Here is a 19,366-nt window from a genome sequence, read left to right on the forward strand (position 1 = left end):
CAAAGTTTGTTACACATATAATCTCAGTAAATCTTACATTAGCACTGTAAGGTAGGATAGTATTATTCCTTATGGTAGAGATTAGGGTTGACTGAACAGTGGCATGTCTAAGACCCTCTTGTGAGTTCATGATTTAAACCAGAGCCTGGAGAGCTTGCATTCTTAGGCTCCTTCAGTACTCTCAGCTGTCAGCTGGCCCACAGTTTCCATTCAAGGTTAGAACATTTCCTGCATAAAGTCATTTGCCTCACAAAATGGATGCGATTGCACCCCACTGCTCTCCCGCCCTCCACTTTCACTTGAGGGGAGGAATGACTCATCAGAATGCTCCAATAACAACACAGAATCCATTCAGATAGACTTGGACTTTGAATGGTAACTCTGTCAGATAATTTCCATGTGATACATTGGGACTTCTGGTCTCTTCTGTCAAACTATGGTGCAGCCAATGCTTAATGAGCTTGGACTCTGCTACTGTTGATTATCGCCACTCATAAGGGTTCTTAGGTTTTATGCAGTGGAAGCTTCTTAATTAGGCTGTGCTGGGAGCCGGCCTTCTGTTTCTCCTCATTAAGCAGTTTTCCCAATTAAATGGAGAGGCTTTTTAGAGGGCCTGGGTGCCCTGCATTGTGTTTCAACCTGTAACAGATTCAATGTCATGTCTACTTTGGAAGAGCCTATTAATGCCATTAGAGGAGAAACACAGCATGTCTGTTTTTTATTTCCTCATTAAGACTGATGATTCTTTCTTTCTGTTATCAGGCTTTCAGTAAATCTTCATAGTACTACTGTTCTTAGCAAAGCTTGAAGTGAGAGAGTTCAGCCCAACTTTTTTCATTATTCAACACCTGCAGTCATTAATCTGACTCATCAGTCAAATACCTGAGGATGCAAACACCTGGGCCCCAGTAGCCACTATTGCCTAAAAACAAAAACCTGGGCCTGGTTATTACTGCCTCTGTTGCTGAGGAAGGCAAATTAGACTGCACACCTTCTCTTGTGTGTGTTGCTGATTTCTGATGCCTCTTCCTTCCTGAGCCCCTATACACTTCTTCCCCTGACCCTTCAACCCCACCCCCACATTGAGTGCCGCTTGGCTTACTGTTTTCTGAAGCTGCCATGGAGATGGGTTAGCAGCAGAGGTAGGAGACATGGACACCACTATCTTTTTTTCATCTTGGTCCCTTCTAGCTCAGTGGATCCTAGCAGCAGTGGCTACTACAGAAAGTCCAGCCTGAAGATGTGTGATGACAGTATTATACAGCCACAAAAATACTATAGCCAGCATGGATTTTTCGCATTCCACAATGTTAAATTGAAAATACCCCCAGTGCTATTCTGCTGCTTACCATAAGCTCATTTCAAAACAAAACCTTACAAAACTTATAGTCCTGAACTCAGAAACAGTTGCTTTTCATTGCAATACACAAAACACTCAGAGAGAATCTAGAGTTCAAAGTGTAAAACAAGAGGGGAGGAAATCCAGACCTCTGTTGGACTTTTTTTCCTCAGTGGTCTCATAATTTGTTGAAATTAATTTAAAATCAGCCATGTTCACAGAGTACCTGTGATCTTATTACTGGCCTTGCCCCGTACTCTGACCTTCATCTTCTGCAGTTTAAAAGTTTTTAAAAAAATGCCTAGCTGATTTTTAATTAATTTAAGAAATTTAATATTGGACTTTATGATAGTGTAGGCATGCTTAGTAAGAACCATCTATCATGTTCTAAAAGCCAGACTCAGAGCTGTTTGGCTTGGCTAATCAGACGCCCGACATTTATTCCATTTAAACAGTCATAGCTTCTCCCAAATAATTCTGGGAAGTGTAGTTTGTGAAGGTTTAGGAGATGCCTATTCCCCTAATAGAGCTCCGGTGGCCAGAATGGTTTAATAGTCAGCTCCTCTTCTGGAGATGGTAGCTCTCTGAGGGGAATAGGGCATCTCCTAGCAACTCTCAGCACTCTTCCCAAACTACACTTCCCAGGATTCTTTGGGGGACGCCATTACTAACTAAAGTGGAATAAAGGTCTGGTGTGGATGTGGCCAGGGACAGATTTGGTTTAAATTTGGGTGGGAGAGTACATGTGCCTGGTATAGAATAAAAAGGTGCGGGAAACCCTGAAAAATAATGATGATGTTCACAATGTTTTCCTTTTGGAAAGGAAAGATACTTTTCCTCTGCCCAGTGCCCACACACCCAGTCTCCTCCCTCCCTACCCTTCTTCCCCTTGTCTGTCCCTCCCCCAGGTCAGTTACACCTATCCTAAGCACGATTGTACAAAAGAAAATCCCACTTAACTCAACAAGCATGCCAATGATCAGACCTGCCCTCCCCTTCTCCTGCATCTCAGTTCTCTGGTTCTGTAAGGTCCTGGTGAACAGGGGAGGCCACTGTTGCATTTAACAGCTACTTCTTTCTTTAACAGGAATTTCATATCAGAGGCTGGTTAGGGCAGAGCAGGGACTACCTGCAAAAAGCTGCGAGAGTTCCACTGTGTAAGTATCATGCAGAAATAATACCTGCTTTCTATTAGCAATGAGAGGAAAAGAGCTTTGTGGGATGCTGTTCTTTAAATTTTCCTAGGGCCTCCATTACTCAGTGCTTGGCTTGTACCAGGGCTTGGTTTGTACCAGGACTTAGCCCCATTTAGTTTTAAGTAATAGGTCATCTCTCAACCATATGAAGAGAAAATAAATTAAATAGGCCGCTGAGCATGCAGAGTGCATTTCCCTCACCACTAAGTAACTTGGAAAAGTCACCGCACAAGAGATGGGGCTCCCAGACCTGTGTGTGTGAGAAAGAGAGAGGGACTCTAGGCAGACTTGAGACCTAGCAACTCTTATTTTAGTTGTAGCCAGGAATGATGCAATGTCTTACGCACTGTGTAAGGCAGGCATGGGGAATATGTCCCCCCCCCAAAAAAAATAATTGCTGGACTCCAGCTTCTGTCATTCCTGGCCAACCATTGGCCATGCTGGCTGGGGCTGATGGGAGTTGGAGTTCCAAGATCATCTGGAGGGCACTAGGTTGGGGAAGGCTATTCCAGAAGTTAAGTGTCACTGCCTCCCTTTAGCCAGGAATGGTGCAATGCTTTAAGTGTTGTGTAAAGTTCATTCAATGCTTTCCTTGGTTTGAAACCTGTATACAGATAGGTATGTTGGTGTGAATCTAATAATATATCCCAGTTCTGTAATGCTTTAAAGGAATTATTAAAGCACCTTCTGAAAGTTTCTTTCTGTAATTTCTCTCATTCATGCTCATCTACTAGTGCAAGATTCTCTCTCTGATTCCACTTACTACCTCTCTACCAAGGCAGAGCTTTGCAACAGAGCTTCTCATGCCTCAGCTAAGCACAGTGCAAGTTGCAATGCTGTGGCCACAGTTCAAACTGGAGGTGCTTTATACTGTAGTGCCTTGTCTGAACAGTCTCCTTGTGAAAGTAGTTTAGTAATGATGAGTGTTCTCCCACCCAGATCTGATGGTCAATAATTTGGAAAGTCAGATTATTTTTGCTAAATGCCCTTCAGATGTTCAGCAAAATAATCTGGACCCTGCATTGTTTCTGATGTGGGGTGGGTGTTTACCTGTGGCACCCCAGCAAGAGCCCCCATTTTTACCCCTTTTCCTCATTTTAGTGGGTGTGACAGCAGAGAGGATTAACTTTGGGTTATCTGTAGCAGGGGTGGGAAATGGACCTGGCTGGCAGGCTGAAATCCTTATCTCCCACGCCCCACCATGGGCCAGGTTTGGCACGTTGGTTGTTGGGACATATAAAGAGCTGCACATGGGGCTTTGCAGGTGCAAACCCCTTTGTGGCCCAGTCATGTCATTACCTGCCCCACACCTGACGTAATAGATGACATCAGATGTAGGGCAGGTGGGTGTGGCTTGGCCAAAACTGCCTCACAGGCCAATGTGGAGACCTGATGGGGTTAATTGGGTCTGCAGGCCTGAGGTTTCCCACCTCTGCTGTTTAGGGTGATGTCCTATGTTACTCATACTCAGAACCGACCTATTGAAATGATTTTAATGGGCCTGTTCTGAGTATGACTAACATTGTATATTGGCTGTTATTTTTATTTTATTGATTAGAACAATTATATCTCATCCTTGTGGTGCAAATACAGCACCAAGGCAGCTTACAGCATTACAATAAAAACAGTACCAAACAATTGCAAAAGAGAGAGGGTCAGCAGTTGAAAGCATCAAGCTCTAGATGCTGCCTTTCATGCTTGTGCGATGGAGCTCTGGTGGCCTCTTTGCCACGCTACTTCATCGAGGTGAAGTTGAGAAAGGAAAATTGGTGGTGATATGGGAGGCATAGTTCAAACTGGATACATCCAGGATCAGCCCAACATCTGAAGTGGCCTGCATCGGATCCTAAATTAATCTGGGTGTGGTGAGATGCGGACCTGCAAAGCCTATAATGGCACTCTCCCATTTCAGTCTCCAACCCCACTGGTGATGGATATCAGTTCCTTGTGGCTAGGAAAGGAGGGAGGCCTAGTGGTTGACAATGGTGTTTTGGACCATTTCTCAGTAATCTCTTAACACTAGATTATCAGAACAATGTCAGTATCGGTGAAATTGACTTTTTCAAGCCATAGTGATTCATAAAAGCAGGTCCACATGGTGTGGGAGCAGGTGCAGATGAACAGAAAAATTGGGCCATCTGCTGGTGCTTTTATGTGGATTAACTGAAGTGTGGACCCACTATGTTTTTTCTCCTGTCCTCCGGAGCGGTCAGTGAGCCCATAGCAAGTTCCCAGCCACAAAATGAGTTCAGCCTCTCCATTTCTGAGTTGGCTGTTAATGCCTTGATGTCCTGTTGTCTCTCTCCTCGCCTCCCCTCCAGAACAGTCCTGTTGCTGAACCCTTCAGAGGTTGATGGGGAATTCATATCAGTTGCCGAAAAGCTGAGCACAGCAGAGCATTCACAGCACATGGTACTAGTGACGCTCCTAGAACATATCTACCAAGCCAACTTTGGGACCAAATGTGACCTGAAAAGTCTACGTCAAGTTCTAAAGGTAGAGAAAGCTGTGTGGCTCAGGCCTTGAATGTGTCAGGGTGGGGTGGCCTCAGTCTTAATGTATGTAGCTCTGTGAAATGATTACTGAGTGGTCTTTTTAGCTCCAGGAGTATTCAGTCTTGAAGTAACAGCCATTTTCATGAAGATACCCTCTTGAATGAAAGGGTGAGAAAATGAAAAGTACTGAATAACTTACCTCTTGTTTGCACTGCCCAGGTTGACATTCTTACAGCTATTTGGATCAGAAAGCAGATGTGCCTCCCACCCACCCACCCAAAACCACAGCAATCTTTGTGTGCCCTTGCAACATTGCATGATACCTACATAAGACAAGTGTGACAGCTGGCTAGGCTGATGGCATTGGAGCCCATCACATCTGAAGGGTACCAGGTTGCCCACCCTTGACCTAATACTTCTATTTCACATTAAGAAGTTGTTGCTTGCATTGGTGTCTCTGTCGAGAGGCTTACAAATGTGGCTGTGGCACATGACATGTAAAAGTATTATGATATCCTTTATGCTGAGTGTGAAGATGGTCCACCTAGCCTAGAACTGTCTGCCCTGATTGGCAGTGGGTCTCAAAGCCAACTCTCCATCCAGCATCCCAAGCAGAAGCTTTTCTTTCTTGCCACTGAGATCCTTTAATTCAGGATGTCAAGGTTTTGTACACATAACAAGAATCTGTGACCTTAAACTGAGGACCAGAAGAGACTGATCAAAGAATTCACATTATTGTTGGTCCATAGGACTTAAAGGCAAAACTTTTAAAGTGCTATCAACTATGTTCCTGCACTTATGCCATCTCTACTAATTCATTCATTGCAAGGAATTCCTAACTTTCATGTATTTGATTAGCTAGTGTAAAAATTGCTCTCCCCTGCTCAAGGAGATCGCCAGTCATGAGTGCTGTTTGGATTGTGACTTTGTGCAGGTCACAAGCATCTCTTGGCCAATCTCCTGCAATATCACTGTGACCTGTGACAACCTGTGCCCCTGCCATGTTAATTTATTAAGTTTGTTATATTTAATGTATTCAGTCCCTGAATTAATCTTCACTGTATTAGTCTTGTAGTATAACTTGTGTAGCTTTAATGATTAAAAAAAAAAGACACGAAGACATCAGTAAGCCTACCCTTCCCCATTCTGATTGCATGCCTCTGGCCTGCCCTCCGTCTCACCCCCTTCCAGTTCCAGGCTGTATATTCTTCTACTGCAGTGATGAAGTGAAAATAAAGACTGCATTAAAGTACCAGTGAGCAAGAAATCTCCCAGCAACTTTAGCACTCTTCCACCCCCAGCAAAACTATTTCTACATCCGATACTTGTCCCGATTCTGTGCTAGTAATCGTCAAGTGCTCCTTTAGTGAGAGAGATCAACTTTTTGATGTTTGGATAAACCTTTCGACTTGTGACTTTTAAAATAATGCAATAGGGTCAGGAGACAGATCATGCTTGCTAGGCATATGGGGGCTGGTGTCCCTGCCACCCTTGTGTATAAAGTGTACCGTGTGAAATAGCCAAGGTGGCAAAGATGCCAACCAGATCTTCTACTGACTGTTTTTTCTCTCTCTCTGTAGATGAAACCTCTGGAAGAGCTCATGGAGATATTTACCAGCAGCACAGAAGCCCAGGAGATGGCAGCTCTGACCAGCAATGACCCTTCCACAGCTAGGGAACAGCTGGAATCTGCTTTGCTGGAGATTGCGGAGGCAGCTGGGCTGCCTGAAATCACAGGTGGGAAATTGCTGAAGGCAGTTTTGCTCTTGCTTTCGCTGTATGTGTATGTTTGGATGCTGGTAGTCCCATGCCATCTTGATGGAGCATGTTTTCTTCTTAACCTTGGTTATTATCTCTTCAGGGGAAGCCCAACCATGTAAGCTCCAACTGATCCCCATCCCTGTTGCCCGGTGTTACACCTACAGATGGGATACAGATAACTTTGGTAAGCTTGAAACATGTAAACGAGTTTGGCTTGATTCCAGGTGATGTTTCTTGGCTCCATCATGGCTTATCGTGAACAGCTGTGTACATTATTTTTTTGGAGGACAGCCAGGGTGATAAGCCTGTTAATCTCAGTGTAATCTAGTTGGACTCTTGTGCCTTACTTCATCTTCAAACTGGAGACTGATCTTGCAATGGATATCATTGGAGCAGAGTATATAAGAGTAATCTCAAATATGATGGTACCTTTTTAAATTGTATTCATTTTTCTGTTCTCTTCCTAATTTCTGTCTTGCATCTCTGTCCCTCTCACAGACATCTTGAATGAGGTACTAGACAAAGAGGGGGACTTCCCAAAGCCAGTAGTTTTGGAAGATGAGGAGGAAGAGGAGGCTGACAGTTGCTCCCTAGAAAGGGCGTCTTTGTTGTCCTCTCTGGCTTCTGTCTCGAAGGATTCTGTGTATTCAGAGTTGTTGGAGGACAGCCCCCGTGACTCGCGGGTGTCTGTCATCTCCACTGTTTCCAAAGACTCTGAGCTCTCATTGGCCTCTAAAAAGTCCTTGAAGTCCTTTGTCTCTAGCCTGAAAGACTGCATGGACAGCGGCTATGTGGAGGACAGTGATGAAAGCTCCCTAGAGCCGATGGGCTGCTTGGATCCAAAGGAGGAGAAGGTATCTCCCAGGCATCGGCATCGCCTGAGCAACAAGATCATGAAGTTGTTCAAGAGCAAGAGCCAGCTGATCCTGGGCAGAGATCTCAGGGACGTTTCTGAGATAGCGTCATTGTCGCTGCCACTGCGCAGAGCAGAGAGCCTCTGCAACCCTGTGGCCAAGGACCGCATCCCAACACGCTCCCGGCGGGCACACTCTCTGCCACAGCAAGCACTGAGCACTACACTTCTGCAGAACCGCATGCCACAGAATGCCTGTGTCCAACGCCGGCCCTTCTTGAGCTGTGACGAGGATACTAAGATATCCACACTGCGAGTGGTTGTGTTCGGCTCTGACCGCATCTCAGGGAAAGTGGCCCGGGCTTACAGCAATCTTAAGTGAGTGGCAGACCATGCAGCTGCCTCCTGGTAATCTCCTCTCCCTACCAAGTTCCTATGGGGGATCAGCTGGCAGACGTGGGGTTTCTCTAACATCCTGCTACCTACCTTTGACCCGAGGGGTGTGTGCGCTAAGGTTCCCTATGGAGTGTCATGCCATTACCTGCACCCACCCCCAATATCCTTTATTACTCTTTCAGGCCAACATATCATGAAAATGGTCTCTGAAATTCATTCTGAACTTTGAAGTGTACAGTATACCTAACTACAGTGTCTGACCCCTTCTTTAAACCTCTTGATTGCTAGCAAACTGCAGTGCAGGCAGGCTGGATCCTTATCTCACCCACTCCCCGTTTTGATAAGTAGGCATGGCCCCTCACTTCTCTGTCACCTGATGTCACAATGGCATCAGGTGACCCATTTCCCCCCCATGCGGTTTGAAATCAAACTGCAGGCAGAGATGTAGGGCTGTGCAAGCCACAGTGTTCAGCTGGTTGCAGGGGCTTGGAAAGCCCTATGCGCAGTGCTTTGCAGGTGCCTACAACCCTCCTTTCGGCCCAGATGCTTCTTTACCTCACACCTGATGCCATATATGACGTTGTACGTAGGGCAGGTGTGTGTAACAAATGGGGAGGTCCGGTGGGCCTAATTAGGCCTGTGGGCCAAAGGTTCCTCACCCCTACTGTGGCAGAATGGGCTCCATCCTGCTTTTCTTCAAATAGCTGCTCTTATATTCCTTCACTACAGATCTCAAGAAAGCAGCTGCCCCTGGCTGACTCGGTACTTCAGACTGCAGTTCTACTATGTCCCTGTGAAGAGGAGTGGCCCTACCCCATTTGCACTGACCTACCCTCCTCCTTCTCCGGGAGATCCTCCTTCCCGTGCCTGTGGAACAATGGTATGCATTTGGGGCATGGCACGCTGCCATGTGGCACAAGCTCTGCAGTTTTCGCTTTTGACAATAGGGCCGTGCGTCGGTTTTGGGTGAGACCTGAGCCAAATTGGTATGCCTTGGGAATCATTTGTTATAGTACAAGGCAGGCTACATCAGCCCTTTCCTTGTACAGGGCGGAGCTCCCATTCCCAGGGCTTCCCTTACAAGTACCCGAGCAAGTTGGTGTAAAAATAAATAAAGCAAGCAGCTAGAGGGACATTTGCTGTTGGCTGTCAATTCCACACACACCCTGTGGGGGCTAGAAGGGGAGGTTGTATTTTTATTGACAGGTATTCCTGCAAATGTAGGGAGGAAACCCATGGTTGGGAGAGGGGGCTTTGCTGTTTTTTTCTCTGCTTGGCTCATTGGGTTTCTCCGTAAGTTCTGTCCAAGCAGAGTGCTTTGGAGAGACTAGCTGTTCCTTGCAATTCTCTTCCAGGATCCTAAGAAGCCTATCATTGCTTCCTCTTTACTTTTCTTATTCCTTTTTAATTGCTTGTTTGTGGGCTTTTTTGAAATGATTTAGGTAGCTCGGCAATGTTGTGTTCCCATTTCCTGTCCCCTCCTCCATTTTGGCCCTTTTCTTCTGGGGATTATTGTGTGTGAGAGTGTGTGTTAGTACAGCTTTTATGAAGGTGATTTTTCCTAAATTTAGTTTAGAAAAAAAACTTCATTTTTTTTTAAAAAACTCAAAGGAAGGAACAGGGCAAACACCAGAGCATGGGAACTGGTGTGACTGAGCACTCATATCCTTTCTAAAAAAAATTGAGAAAAAGCTTAAGGTGCTTAAGGTAGCTAGCATGAAAAACCCCTGGAGCTACCCACCTGAAATCTGGCATGGGTAGTTCCCTTTGTAGGGGCTACCATGTCCCCAAATTTCATGTCACTATTTGCATATTATCTCCATAGTGCTGCTGGCCTATGCCTGCCTGATACTACCTATCTGTGACTAGCAAAAAAATAAACAAAAATCTCCCATGTTTTTTCAAGATCTCAGAGGAAGGAACAGGTCAAACACAGGAGCATGAGAATTGGCATGATTGAGCACTTAGTTTTTTTTTAACCTCTTTTTGAGAAAAAGCAAAATTTAAAGGTATCTAACATGAAAAGCCCTGGAGCTACCAACTTTATTAATTTATTTAACACAATTTATATACCACTTGAGTGTACAGACCTTTAAGGATTAATCTCCTCCATAGGGCCTACCATGCCTCTAAATGTCATGTGTCTATGCAAAAAAACAAGAAAGTTATGGCCATTTTGGTTTTGCGATGCCGGTGAATGTAATTTTTGGAGATTTGTATTATCTGGATCATGATCCGGTAGGATCATGTTGGAAGGAGTTTAAATCTGCCCAGATTGGATTGCACCTGATATAAATTTATAAACTGGAGCCACAGATTGAATGGGGAGGGTGTGCACAGTCCTAGTTGAGAGTGCCTGTTGGTTGCCCTCCTTGGAGGGAATCTTCTTGCTTGTGGCATTATCTGATATAGTGGGGGTAGCCTGGTCCCTAAGAAACAGGGACTTGCATTTATAGCACAGTGGGAATTTCAGCCTGGATCTCTCTGGACAATGGGAGTAACTTGGACACTCTCCTACTAGGACTGTGGTATAGCAATAAATTGGCTAATGGAGGGTTCTTTTTTGTTCTGTTTTGTTTTAATTTCAGGATCCTAGTTTGACAGGGATGGAGAGCAGCACAAATGATCTCTCAATCTACATAGGTATGCTGGATCCATGGTACGAGCGCAATGTTCTTGGTCTAATGAACCTTTCCACAAATGTTCTATGCCAGGTACGTCCTGAACTCTAAAGCTGCAGAGGCCTCTCCTTTTCCAAGATCTAGTTCTCATGGTATGGCAGTGTCCTATGCGCTTGCATTTGATCATTCTTCTCCCCATCCTTAAGCCTTACCATGAACCATGTGCAACTTGGCTCAGGTGGTGAATTAATAGGGGCAGAAGACCATGCACCATCGCTGCTGCCATCTCCTCAGCTAGCCAGTTGGGCAATGCAGTGGCTGCTTTTGTTGCTACCACGCACTGCTGTCAGCGCTGGGCTCCTCTGGGCTCTCCAGAGCACTTACCCCATCCACGTGCCTCACTCTGCAAAAAGAGGTCCTTCCTCAAAGCTGTGAGAGTGCTTGCACTGCTGTCATGATGGCCCAGAATTCTGTTTGTGGCAAAGTGGTGATACAGGTGTTGTCCTGGCCTGCCTGGCTTTGTTCTGAGGAAGGATCCCTTTCCCAGAGTGCAGCAGAGACCACCAGCACTGTCAGTGCAAACACTACAAAATAATTAAAAAATAGGGAGAGAGGATGCAGAAGAGGAGAGACTGCCAGCACTGCTGCTACTGATGCAACCACAAAACAATTAAAAAATAAGCAGGGGGGAGGCAGATCTGTCTGCCTCAGAAGGCTCAGTGCCTTGCTCCATCCCTGCCGATCTTCCGTTGCCTATGAACTGGAAATCGATCAAAGAGTTGCGCCAGAATGTATAGAGAGCAAATTGCAAGTAGGGGGAAATGTGTCTTCTGCTTTCTGCTGTTGTAGACAATGTAATGAAAAGAGCAGGATGGTTGACAAACGCCTATGCACTTGACACTTTTTTTAAAAAATATTGCTTGCAACTAACATGCATGACTTTTGAACTTAGGATTTTGCATTGACCTGCAATGCATCATAGTCTTGGGGCCCCAGCACTGCACTTTTTTGGGCTAAGAGCCTGGGGGTGCTCAAATGTGGACTCCTTGCTTTCCTTGCCATAGTTCAGTGGTAGAGCATCTGCTGTGCATACAGAAGGTCCCTGGTTCCATCCCCAGCATCTCCAGGTAGGACTGGAGGAGACTCCTTGAAACCGTGGAGAGCCACTGCCGGTCAATGTAAACAACACTGAACTACATGAACCAATGGTCTGATGTGGGATAAGGTTGCTGTGCCCTTATAGGGTGAGGAAGGAAACGATTACTGGAGTAGGTGCTGGGATTGAATCGCCAGGCTTACATCTGGGCACCCTTGAGTGTTTGCCTAGGACTGAAGGCTTGTGTGAATGAGAGGTCTGCACATTTTTGTTTTTGGTCTTCCGTAGCAATCTGCCAAACCTGAGAGTGAACCCCTAGAAGAAACAGCAGAACAGCTTCCCATCCTTGCTGACATGATTCTTTATTACTGTCGCTTTGCTACCCGCCCAGTGCTGCTGCAGGTCTACCAGACAGAGGTGAGTTTGGTTGGGACCGATGCTTTCTACGGTCCCATAGGATTGGCCAAGCAGCTAAAGGCTCACTTTCTATTTCCCTGCAAGACAAAGAGCAACCATGCATAATTACTTGTTTTGTGCTTGGCTAGGTTGGGCCTCCATGAGCTGAGCCACTACTTTCGTGTGGGAACCAACACATTTGGTAGATATAGATAACTTGCAACATGGTGGCCCCCGTCAACTGTCACACACACACCTGCCTTAAGATCTACTAAAAATATTATTGGTGCTTTTAAGACAGGAAAATTGGGAGCCAGCGTTTCCACCCCACTCTGGTAACAAACAGGGCCTGCCAGAGAACAACTTTCTGCTGTCGGAGAAGACCCAGTTGGGATGTCATAGCCAAACTATATTTGGGTTGCCAGAGTTGTATCTTAGGCTCATGCATCTCGATTTCCACCTCTGTTCAGGCAAATCACAGCTCATGTGCAGTCCAGAATTGGAAACCCAGCTCAAAATGTTGCTTCCAATTCTGGTTTGGAGGCAATCAGAATGGTTTGTGATTATCATAGTTTGCCCGATTCAGACATGATGACAAACTGTGACTTATTGTGAAATGAGAGATGAAAAGGTGCCTGTGTATAAGTGCCTGATGGCAAAACCACAGCCTGAACTAGGCCATTGTGTAAATACCACTCAGCTGTCTGATAGTCTTCTCCCTGTGGTTCCTCTTGTTACTGCCTCACAACACTGTTGCTGGTTCCCTCCCTCCTGGCCTATTTATTATATTTTGTATGGCAACTTCCTTAGCAGCCTATGACTCTGGTCCTTCTGTTCTTTTCAATGGTGCCTTTGAAAAGACTTGGGCTGTGCTTAAAAAGTTGTGTGTCAGTATTCTGTAAATTAGATTCCCCCATTTTAGCTCCAAGCTACTAAGTTGCTCTTGGAAAACAGTGGACCCAAAGAGAAGGATTATTTCAATAGTGTCTTAGTGTGTCTCAGATCCCAGAGAAATGCTAAAGGGACCTCTTCCTTCTGCAATTCTGCAGTTCACCTTCATTGGAGGAGGGACAAGGACCGAGATCTTCATCCACTCCCTAGAGCTGGGCCACTCAGCAGCAATACGGGCCATCAAAGCCTCAGGTAGGCATCTGAACCATGTTAAAAGGAGGTTCTCTGTGATCTCATTTCATGTCATTTTTGCGGCAGCAAAGTAACATGGCTATCCCTTTGGGTTTTGTGTTGATTACTATAACTAGGAATATTTGCTCCTTGTGAAGAGGGAGGGCAGGGACAGAGGAGGGCTGGAGAAATCCAACCCTTCAGCTATAGGAAGGAGCTACTGGAAGATTTGGACAGCATGATAATCTGCTGGAGGGTCTTCTGTTAATACACTGCTAGGATTTGGCACTGTAGAAACTCTCAGTGAAGACAGACATAATATAAGAAGAGGACTGTTTGCAATTGAACTGACAGGCTGGCCTTCCTCTGCTTGAGGCCTGTTGCCTGGCCTGGACTCACCATCTGGACTCTGCTGCCGTCTCCTCATGCTGGGGAAAGTTTAACAAAGCTCTGGGCAGCTGCAGGAACGAGACGATCGCCCACTCTGTCTTCTCCCCCTGCGCACACACCCCACTCTGCAACATGCAACAGATTGGAGAGAGGGAGGCATGGCGAGTCTGGTTTCTTCCTCAGTGCTTCAAAGGATGAGGTGTGGTGTCCTCCTTTCTCAGACATCCATGTAAAATAAGACAATCAGTCATGTGGGTTACTTTATCTCTTCCAGCTGAGATGGGGAATGTTAGAAGTGGCAGCAGCTGTAGCAGCAGCCGTGTATGGGTAGCAAGCCCAAGATATATGCAGCCTGTCCAAAGTTTTGAGGGAGGCAATACTGATGACTGGGCCAGCTTTCTGTTTCTTGCTTTGTGCATCTCTTGGTTCCGCTGCAAAGCCATCCATGTTCCGTTGCTGAAGAACCTGCTGAGAGTCCTCTTGTGTAATGTCTGCCTTCACCTTTGCTGTTTATAATGTCCTCGGATACATTGGAAGATGCTCTGAACCACATAGCCCTTGCCTGTAGCAAGACACTATCTCCTCTTTCCTTTTTTGGTGCAGGTCCAGGTAGCAAGCGGCTGGGCATAGACGGAGACAGAGAAGCAATCCCACTAACATTACAGATTGCCTACAGCAAGGTAATTCAGAGGTGGTGGTGGCGGCGGATGCTGCTGAAGAGTGCCTCTAATATCCAGATCTAAGACTTTAGCTGGACTGGAAAGGAGAACACTTAGGAACATAAGAAGAGCCTGCTAGATCAGACCAATGGCCTATCTAGTCAAGCGCCCCATTCTCCTGATGGTGAACCAGATGCCTTTGGGAAGCCCAAAAGCAGCCAATAGTGCTCTCCCCACTTGTGATTCCCAGCAACTGGCATTCAGAGGAATACTCCGCCTCTGATAGTAGAGACAGAGCATAGCTGTCATGGCTGGTAGCCATTGATATCGTTATGTTCCATGAATTTGTCTAATCCTCTTTTAAAGCCCTCCACTTGCTCAAGAGAGACACAATTCAGGGAGTTAGGAGACCACGTGAGAGTGAAGTGCTTGCGCTCTGAAAGCACTTTTGGAGATCTTTTTAATTAGATTGAGCTGTGAGCAGCAGTCCCCCTTTCTTGCATGCTTTCCCAGAACCTAGAGAGTAATTAGGATGCTCTGTGGTCCCTCCAGAGAGCTGTCAGTGGAAGGAGCTGCTGGAATGACATGGAGAAGGTCTGCACGACCATCAACCTCAGCAAGACTTGTAAGAAGCAAGAAGAGCTTGGTGAGTGTTTGGGTGGGTTGGACGTTGGGGTGGAGAGGACTCTTGCCACCTTCTCCTAGCACTTGTGTGCAGAATGGGCCAGATGATTTAGAAAGGTCCAGCCTGTGCAACAAGAGGCAGCTCCTGATATGTGATAATACTCTCTTCTCAGTTCACTTTTGTGCTCCTGCCTGTGCACACGTGCATAAGTTGTGTACAAGTGGGTCTCTTGCATACCCATGTGCATTGACATCTGGTCCTGACAGTTCCTCATGGAGCTGAAGAATAATGAAGGGAAGCTGCAGGCAGACACATGGAGTTATGGCAGGCAGGGGAAGGGTGAAGCAAACGCAAAATCATCTGTGGTTGTTTTTCCTCTTTAAAAAATTGGAGCTCTGTTGCATGTGTAGCTAGCCCCAGACCCCAAACAACCATCACCAGTTGGGTTACTATGTGCACATATTATATTTTAGCCTGTGGTCCATGAATGGGTTTCAGGGGGTCTGAGAACTGGGTGCAAAAAATGTTTTTAAATGTAATAAAATTTTATTTTTTATGGGGGTTCATAGCTTTCATTAGATTCTCGGAGAGGTGCTTGACCCCAAAAAGCTTAAGAATCGTTGTTATATTTCTGCTGACCAAATGCTGCAACTTCCTGTCCACAGCTCCCTTTTTAAAAATAAATGCTTGACAGCTAACTTTGGAGCTCATCTGCCAGAGTGATGCAGTAAATATTCGTGGCCACTAGGTGTCACAAACCACCTGGCTGATGCTGCAAAGATGCTGGTTGTTCTTGTGCACAAAACTCAGAGTTGGCACTGATCCAGCTCTTGTAAGGAAATTGTTTTTTAGCCTGCTGGAGCAATTGGCTTTCAACTTGAAATGCTTTTAATTGCCTGCTTAGATTGAGTAGGAATACGTTTTAGAAACTATCTAGTATTACATCACAGGTTGGTTCTTGTATTTTGTAAGGTAGCTTTTGGGGTGGGGGTTAGTTGGTCAGGTGTTTGAATTGCACCTGTTTGGAAGGGGGGAAACAGGGAAACATGAGATTACAGGGTGGAAGAGGTACAGAAACAATAACCGATAACTCTGCCGAGTCACGAAGCCCCATCTTTTTACTACTGAAAGGTCTGTCCAGTACCCACTGTCCTCTCCCACATGCAGATCATAAGAACATAAGAAGAGCCTGCTGGATCAGGCCAGTGGCCCATCTAGTCCAGCATCCTGTTCTCACAGTGGCCAACCAGGTGCCTGGGGGAAGCCCGCAAGCAGGACCCGAGTGCAAGAACACTCTCCCCTCCTGAGGCTTCCGGCAACTGGTTTTCAGAAGCATGCTGCCTCTGACTAGGGTGGCAGAGCACAGCCGTCATGGCTAGTAGCCATTGATAGCCCTGTCCTCCATGAATTTGTCTAATTTTCTTTTAAAGCCATCCAAGCTAGTGGCTATTACTGCATCTTGTGGGAGCAAATTCCATAGTTTAACTATGCGCTGAGTAAAGAAGTACTTCCTTTTGTCTGTCCTGAATCTTCCAACATTCAGCTTCTTTGAATGTCCACGAGTTCTAGTATTATGAGAGAGGGAGAAGAACTTTTCTCTATCCACTTTCTCAATGCCATGCATAATTTTACACACTTCTATCATGTCTCCTCTGACCCGCCTTTTCTCTAAACTAAAAAGCCCCAAATGCTGCAACCTTTCCTCGTAAGGGAGTCGCTCCATCCCCTTGATCATTCTGGTTGCCCTCTTCTGAACCTTTTCCAACTCTAGAATATCCTTTTTGAGATGAGGTGACCAGAACTGTACACAGTATTCCAAATGCGGCCGCACCATAGATTTATACAACGGCATTATGATATCGGCTGTTTTATTTTCAATACCTTTCCTAATTATTGCTAGCATGGAATTTGCCCTTTTCACAGCTGCCGCACACTGGGTCGACATTTTCATCGTGCTGTCCACTACAACCCCGAGGTCTCTCTCCTGGTCGGTCACCGCCAGTTCAGACCCCATGAGCGTATATGTGAAATTCAGATTTTTTGCTCCAATATGCATAATTTTACACTTGTTTATATTGAATTGCATTTGCCATTTTTCCGCCCATTCACTCAGTTTGGAGAGGTCTTTTTGGAGCTCTTCGCAATCCCTTTTTGTTTTAACAACCCTGAACAATTTAGTGTCATCAGCAAACTTGGCCACTTCACTGCTCACTCCTAATTCTAGGTCATTAATGAACAAGTTGAAAAGTACAGGTCCCAATACCGATCCTTGAGGGACTCCACTTTCTACAGCCCTCCATTGGGAGAACTGTCCGTTTATTCCTACTCTCTACTTTCTGCTTCTTAACCAATTCCTTATCCACAAGAGGACCTCTCCTTTTATTCCATGAATAAGATCCTTCTGAAGTTGCCTGCATTTTTTTTTTTTTACAGATTTTTCTGGACTATTATGGAAGCTTGCTGTCCTTTTTTTGCTGCTGATTTTCTTCTTTAGTAAAAGCTTTCCGTTTCTACACTTCTGCATAAGTCACTGCTGACGGTCATATTACACACTCCAAGGTGCAGCTATGCATGTTTCTAGCCCCTTTGGTGAACTAAGGGTAGGCAAGGATGTGTGCGTTCAGCATGTGCCCTTGCCCCAAATTCTGTGTCAAGGAAAAGGGCTTGATATTTGTTACTGTGGTAGTGACAATAGTGGTACAGAACAAGGAAGGATGGGAGATAAAAATGTGACAGGATTTGGAGTCAAGGGAACCAGGAGAGAGTTGTCACGGTGCTGCAGAAGTTGTAACCAGTGGATTGCACCTTGCACATATTGCTTCCTTGCCTACTTCAGACTTTTGGGAAATGGCCATGGTGGCCATAGAGTGTGGCTTGTTTTTTAATGGGCACTAAAGGTCCCTTCAAACTGTTTTTTTAAGGGGTATATTCTGCCAACATGTCATTGATGTAATAATAGGATATCAGTGGTGGATTTATGCTGGATCATCCACACATCTTTCTACTTTGTTAGTAGTTCTGTGATGCTTCCCCAATGTTACCACATTATTGCCATTTGGGGGGGCACTTTTGCATTATAGCACAACCAAAGTGGGATACCCCACCCCATCCTAAAAAACTTACAGGATTTCAGCAGAATGCTGTGGGACATGCACAGTGAAAAGTATGTCCACCTCTCAGCTTCTGCAGTCACAAACAGTACTGAAAGAGGAATCGCATATAATCACCCCGATACTATCAGGAGCACAAATAGTCAGGAATGCACAATAAAAAGGGTGTCTGGCGGAACCTTAATTTTCTCTGCTGTGAGGACAGCTACCGTTCTCAAAGTTCCATATAGCTGTGTCACTCTTTTCCTTTTTGTTCCAGATTTGAAAACCGAATGTTTGACCCTCACTGCCACAGAGGTAATCAAGAGGCAAAGCTCCAAGTCTAAGAAGAGTTTCAATCAGGTAGCCTGGCCTCTGACTTCACACTCAGTAGATTTGTCCTAATCTCATGGCATTGGTGGGTGGGCAAGCGTGTTTTAATACTGGTGAAGTCCCCCCGCCCCTCCACTACTACCACCAATAAATTGATTGTGCAGGATGTTTCTCTTGCAGCAAATCAGTGTGTCCCAGATGAAAGTGGACAAGGTCCAGATCATTGGAGTGAACTGTTCTTTTGCGGTATGTCTGGATCAGGATGAGCGGAAGATTCTACAGAGTGTCACCAGGTAGGGGAGACTGGGCAACATTTTCCTGTAGTTGTAATCAGGCTCCGGTGTAATGGGTAATGGGAACTGGATACCCCTGGGTCCACCTTGGATTACATTTGGTCCAAAGGAGGCCAAGACACTTACTCTAGTTCCAAGGACTCTGGCCCAAAGATGGGATACTGAGACTCCACATTAGGGTAACCCTAACATGAGAATCCAGCCTGACAATATTTGGGGCTCTAGGCCTGGCAGCACTCTGGTGTTCTGAATCTACTTCTGTTGTCTCCACCAGCTCCTACCTGGATGTCACCTATGTAGGGTTGTTATGTAGCCCTGGAACTCTGTGCGCTCCATCCTTAGCTAGGTCAGGTGAAAGGGGATGGAGCAAATTTATTCCCACTAAGATCCAGCAGGTTCTGCAAGAAGGTTCAGTTGGTTTGGGAAACTTATTTTATAATCCTCAGTTGCTGAGATTGCTCAGGGTGACCCTAGCAGCTCTTTAGTGTTATTTTGTTTGGGAGTAAGTCGGGGAAGCCTGTCAAGGCTCCTACATAAGCATGTGCAAAGCACTATAGGGTCTCTCTAGACACTTTGAATAAGTCCATTAAAAAGTGTATAGTGTTGAATATTTTTGTGGATAGCCTTTGGGCTGGACTACTTGTAAAATTTGTCCAGCAACAGTGTTTTCCTTCACTCCCCAATATGCACTGCAGTGCACAG

General features: G+C 45.6%; 1 protein-coding gene across 7 annotated transcripts in view; it reads left to right on the forward strand.

Moving 5' to 3' along the window:
* PIK3R5 (phosphoinositide-3-kinase regulatory subunit 5) overlaps window positions 1-19,366 on the forward strand; it is a 76,674-nt gene that overhangs the window by 54,265 nt on the left and 3,043 nt on the right. For all 7 annotated transcript variants that reach the window (XR_009761347.1, XR_009761348.1, XR_009761349.1 and 4 more), the window contains 13 exons: window positions 2,427-2,496; window positions 4,857-5,031; window positions 6,611-6,767; window positions 6,892-6,975; window positions 7,290-8,022; window positions 8,770-8,920; window positions 10,629-10,754; window positions 12,046-12,174; window positions 13,203-13,296; window positions 14,269-14,345; window positions 14,877-14,970; window positions 18,319-18,401; window positions 18,552-18,664. Coding sequence is in view for 4 of the 7 variants with exons in the window: in XM_061616506.1 (XP_061472490.1) it covers window positions 2,427-2,496; window positions 4,857-5,031; window positions 6,611-6,767; window positions 6,892-6,975; window positions 7,290-8,022; window positions 8,770-8,920; window positions 10,629-10,754; window positions 12,046-12,174; window positions 13,203-13,296; window positions 14,269-14,345; window positions 14,877-14,970; window positions 18,319-18,401; window positions 18,552-18,664 (2,086 nt within the window). In the remaining 3 variants the exon portion in view is untranslated. The remainder of the gene's footprint in view (window positions 1-2,426; window positions 2,497-4,856; window positions 5,032-6,610; window positions 6,768-6,891; window positions 6,976-7,289; window positions 8,023-8,769; window positions 8,921-10,628; window positions 10,755-12,045; window positions 12,175-13,202; window positions 13,297-14,268; window positions 14,346-14,876; window positions 14,971-18,318; window positions 18,402-18,551; window positions 18,665-19,366) is intronic.

The sequence above is a fragment of the Rhineura floridana genome, chromosome 3 (genome assembly GCF_030035675.1).
Source record: "Rhineura floridana isolate rRhiFlo1 chromosome 3, rRhiFlo1.hap2, whole genome shotgun sequence".
NCBI lineage: Eukaryota > Metazoa > Chordata > Lepidosauria > Squamata > Rhineuridae > Rhineura > Rhineura floridana.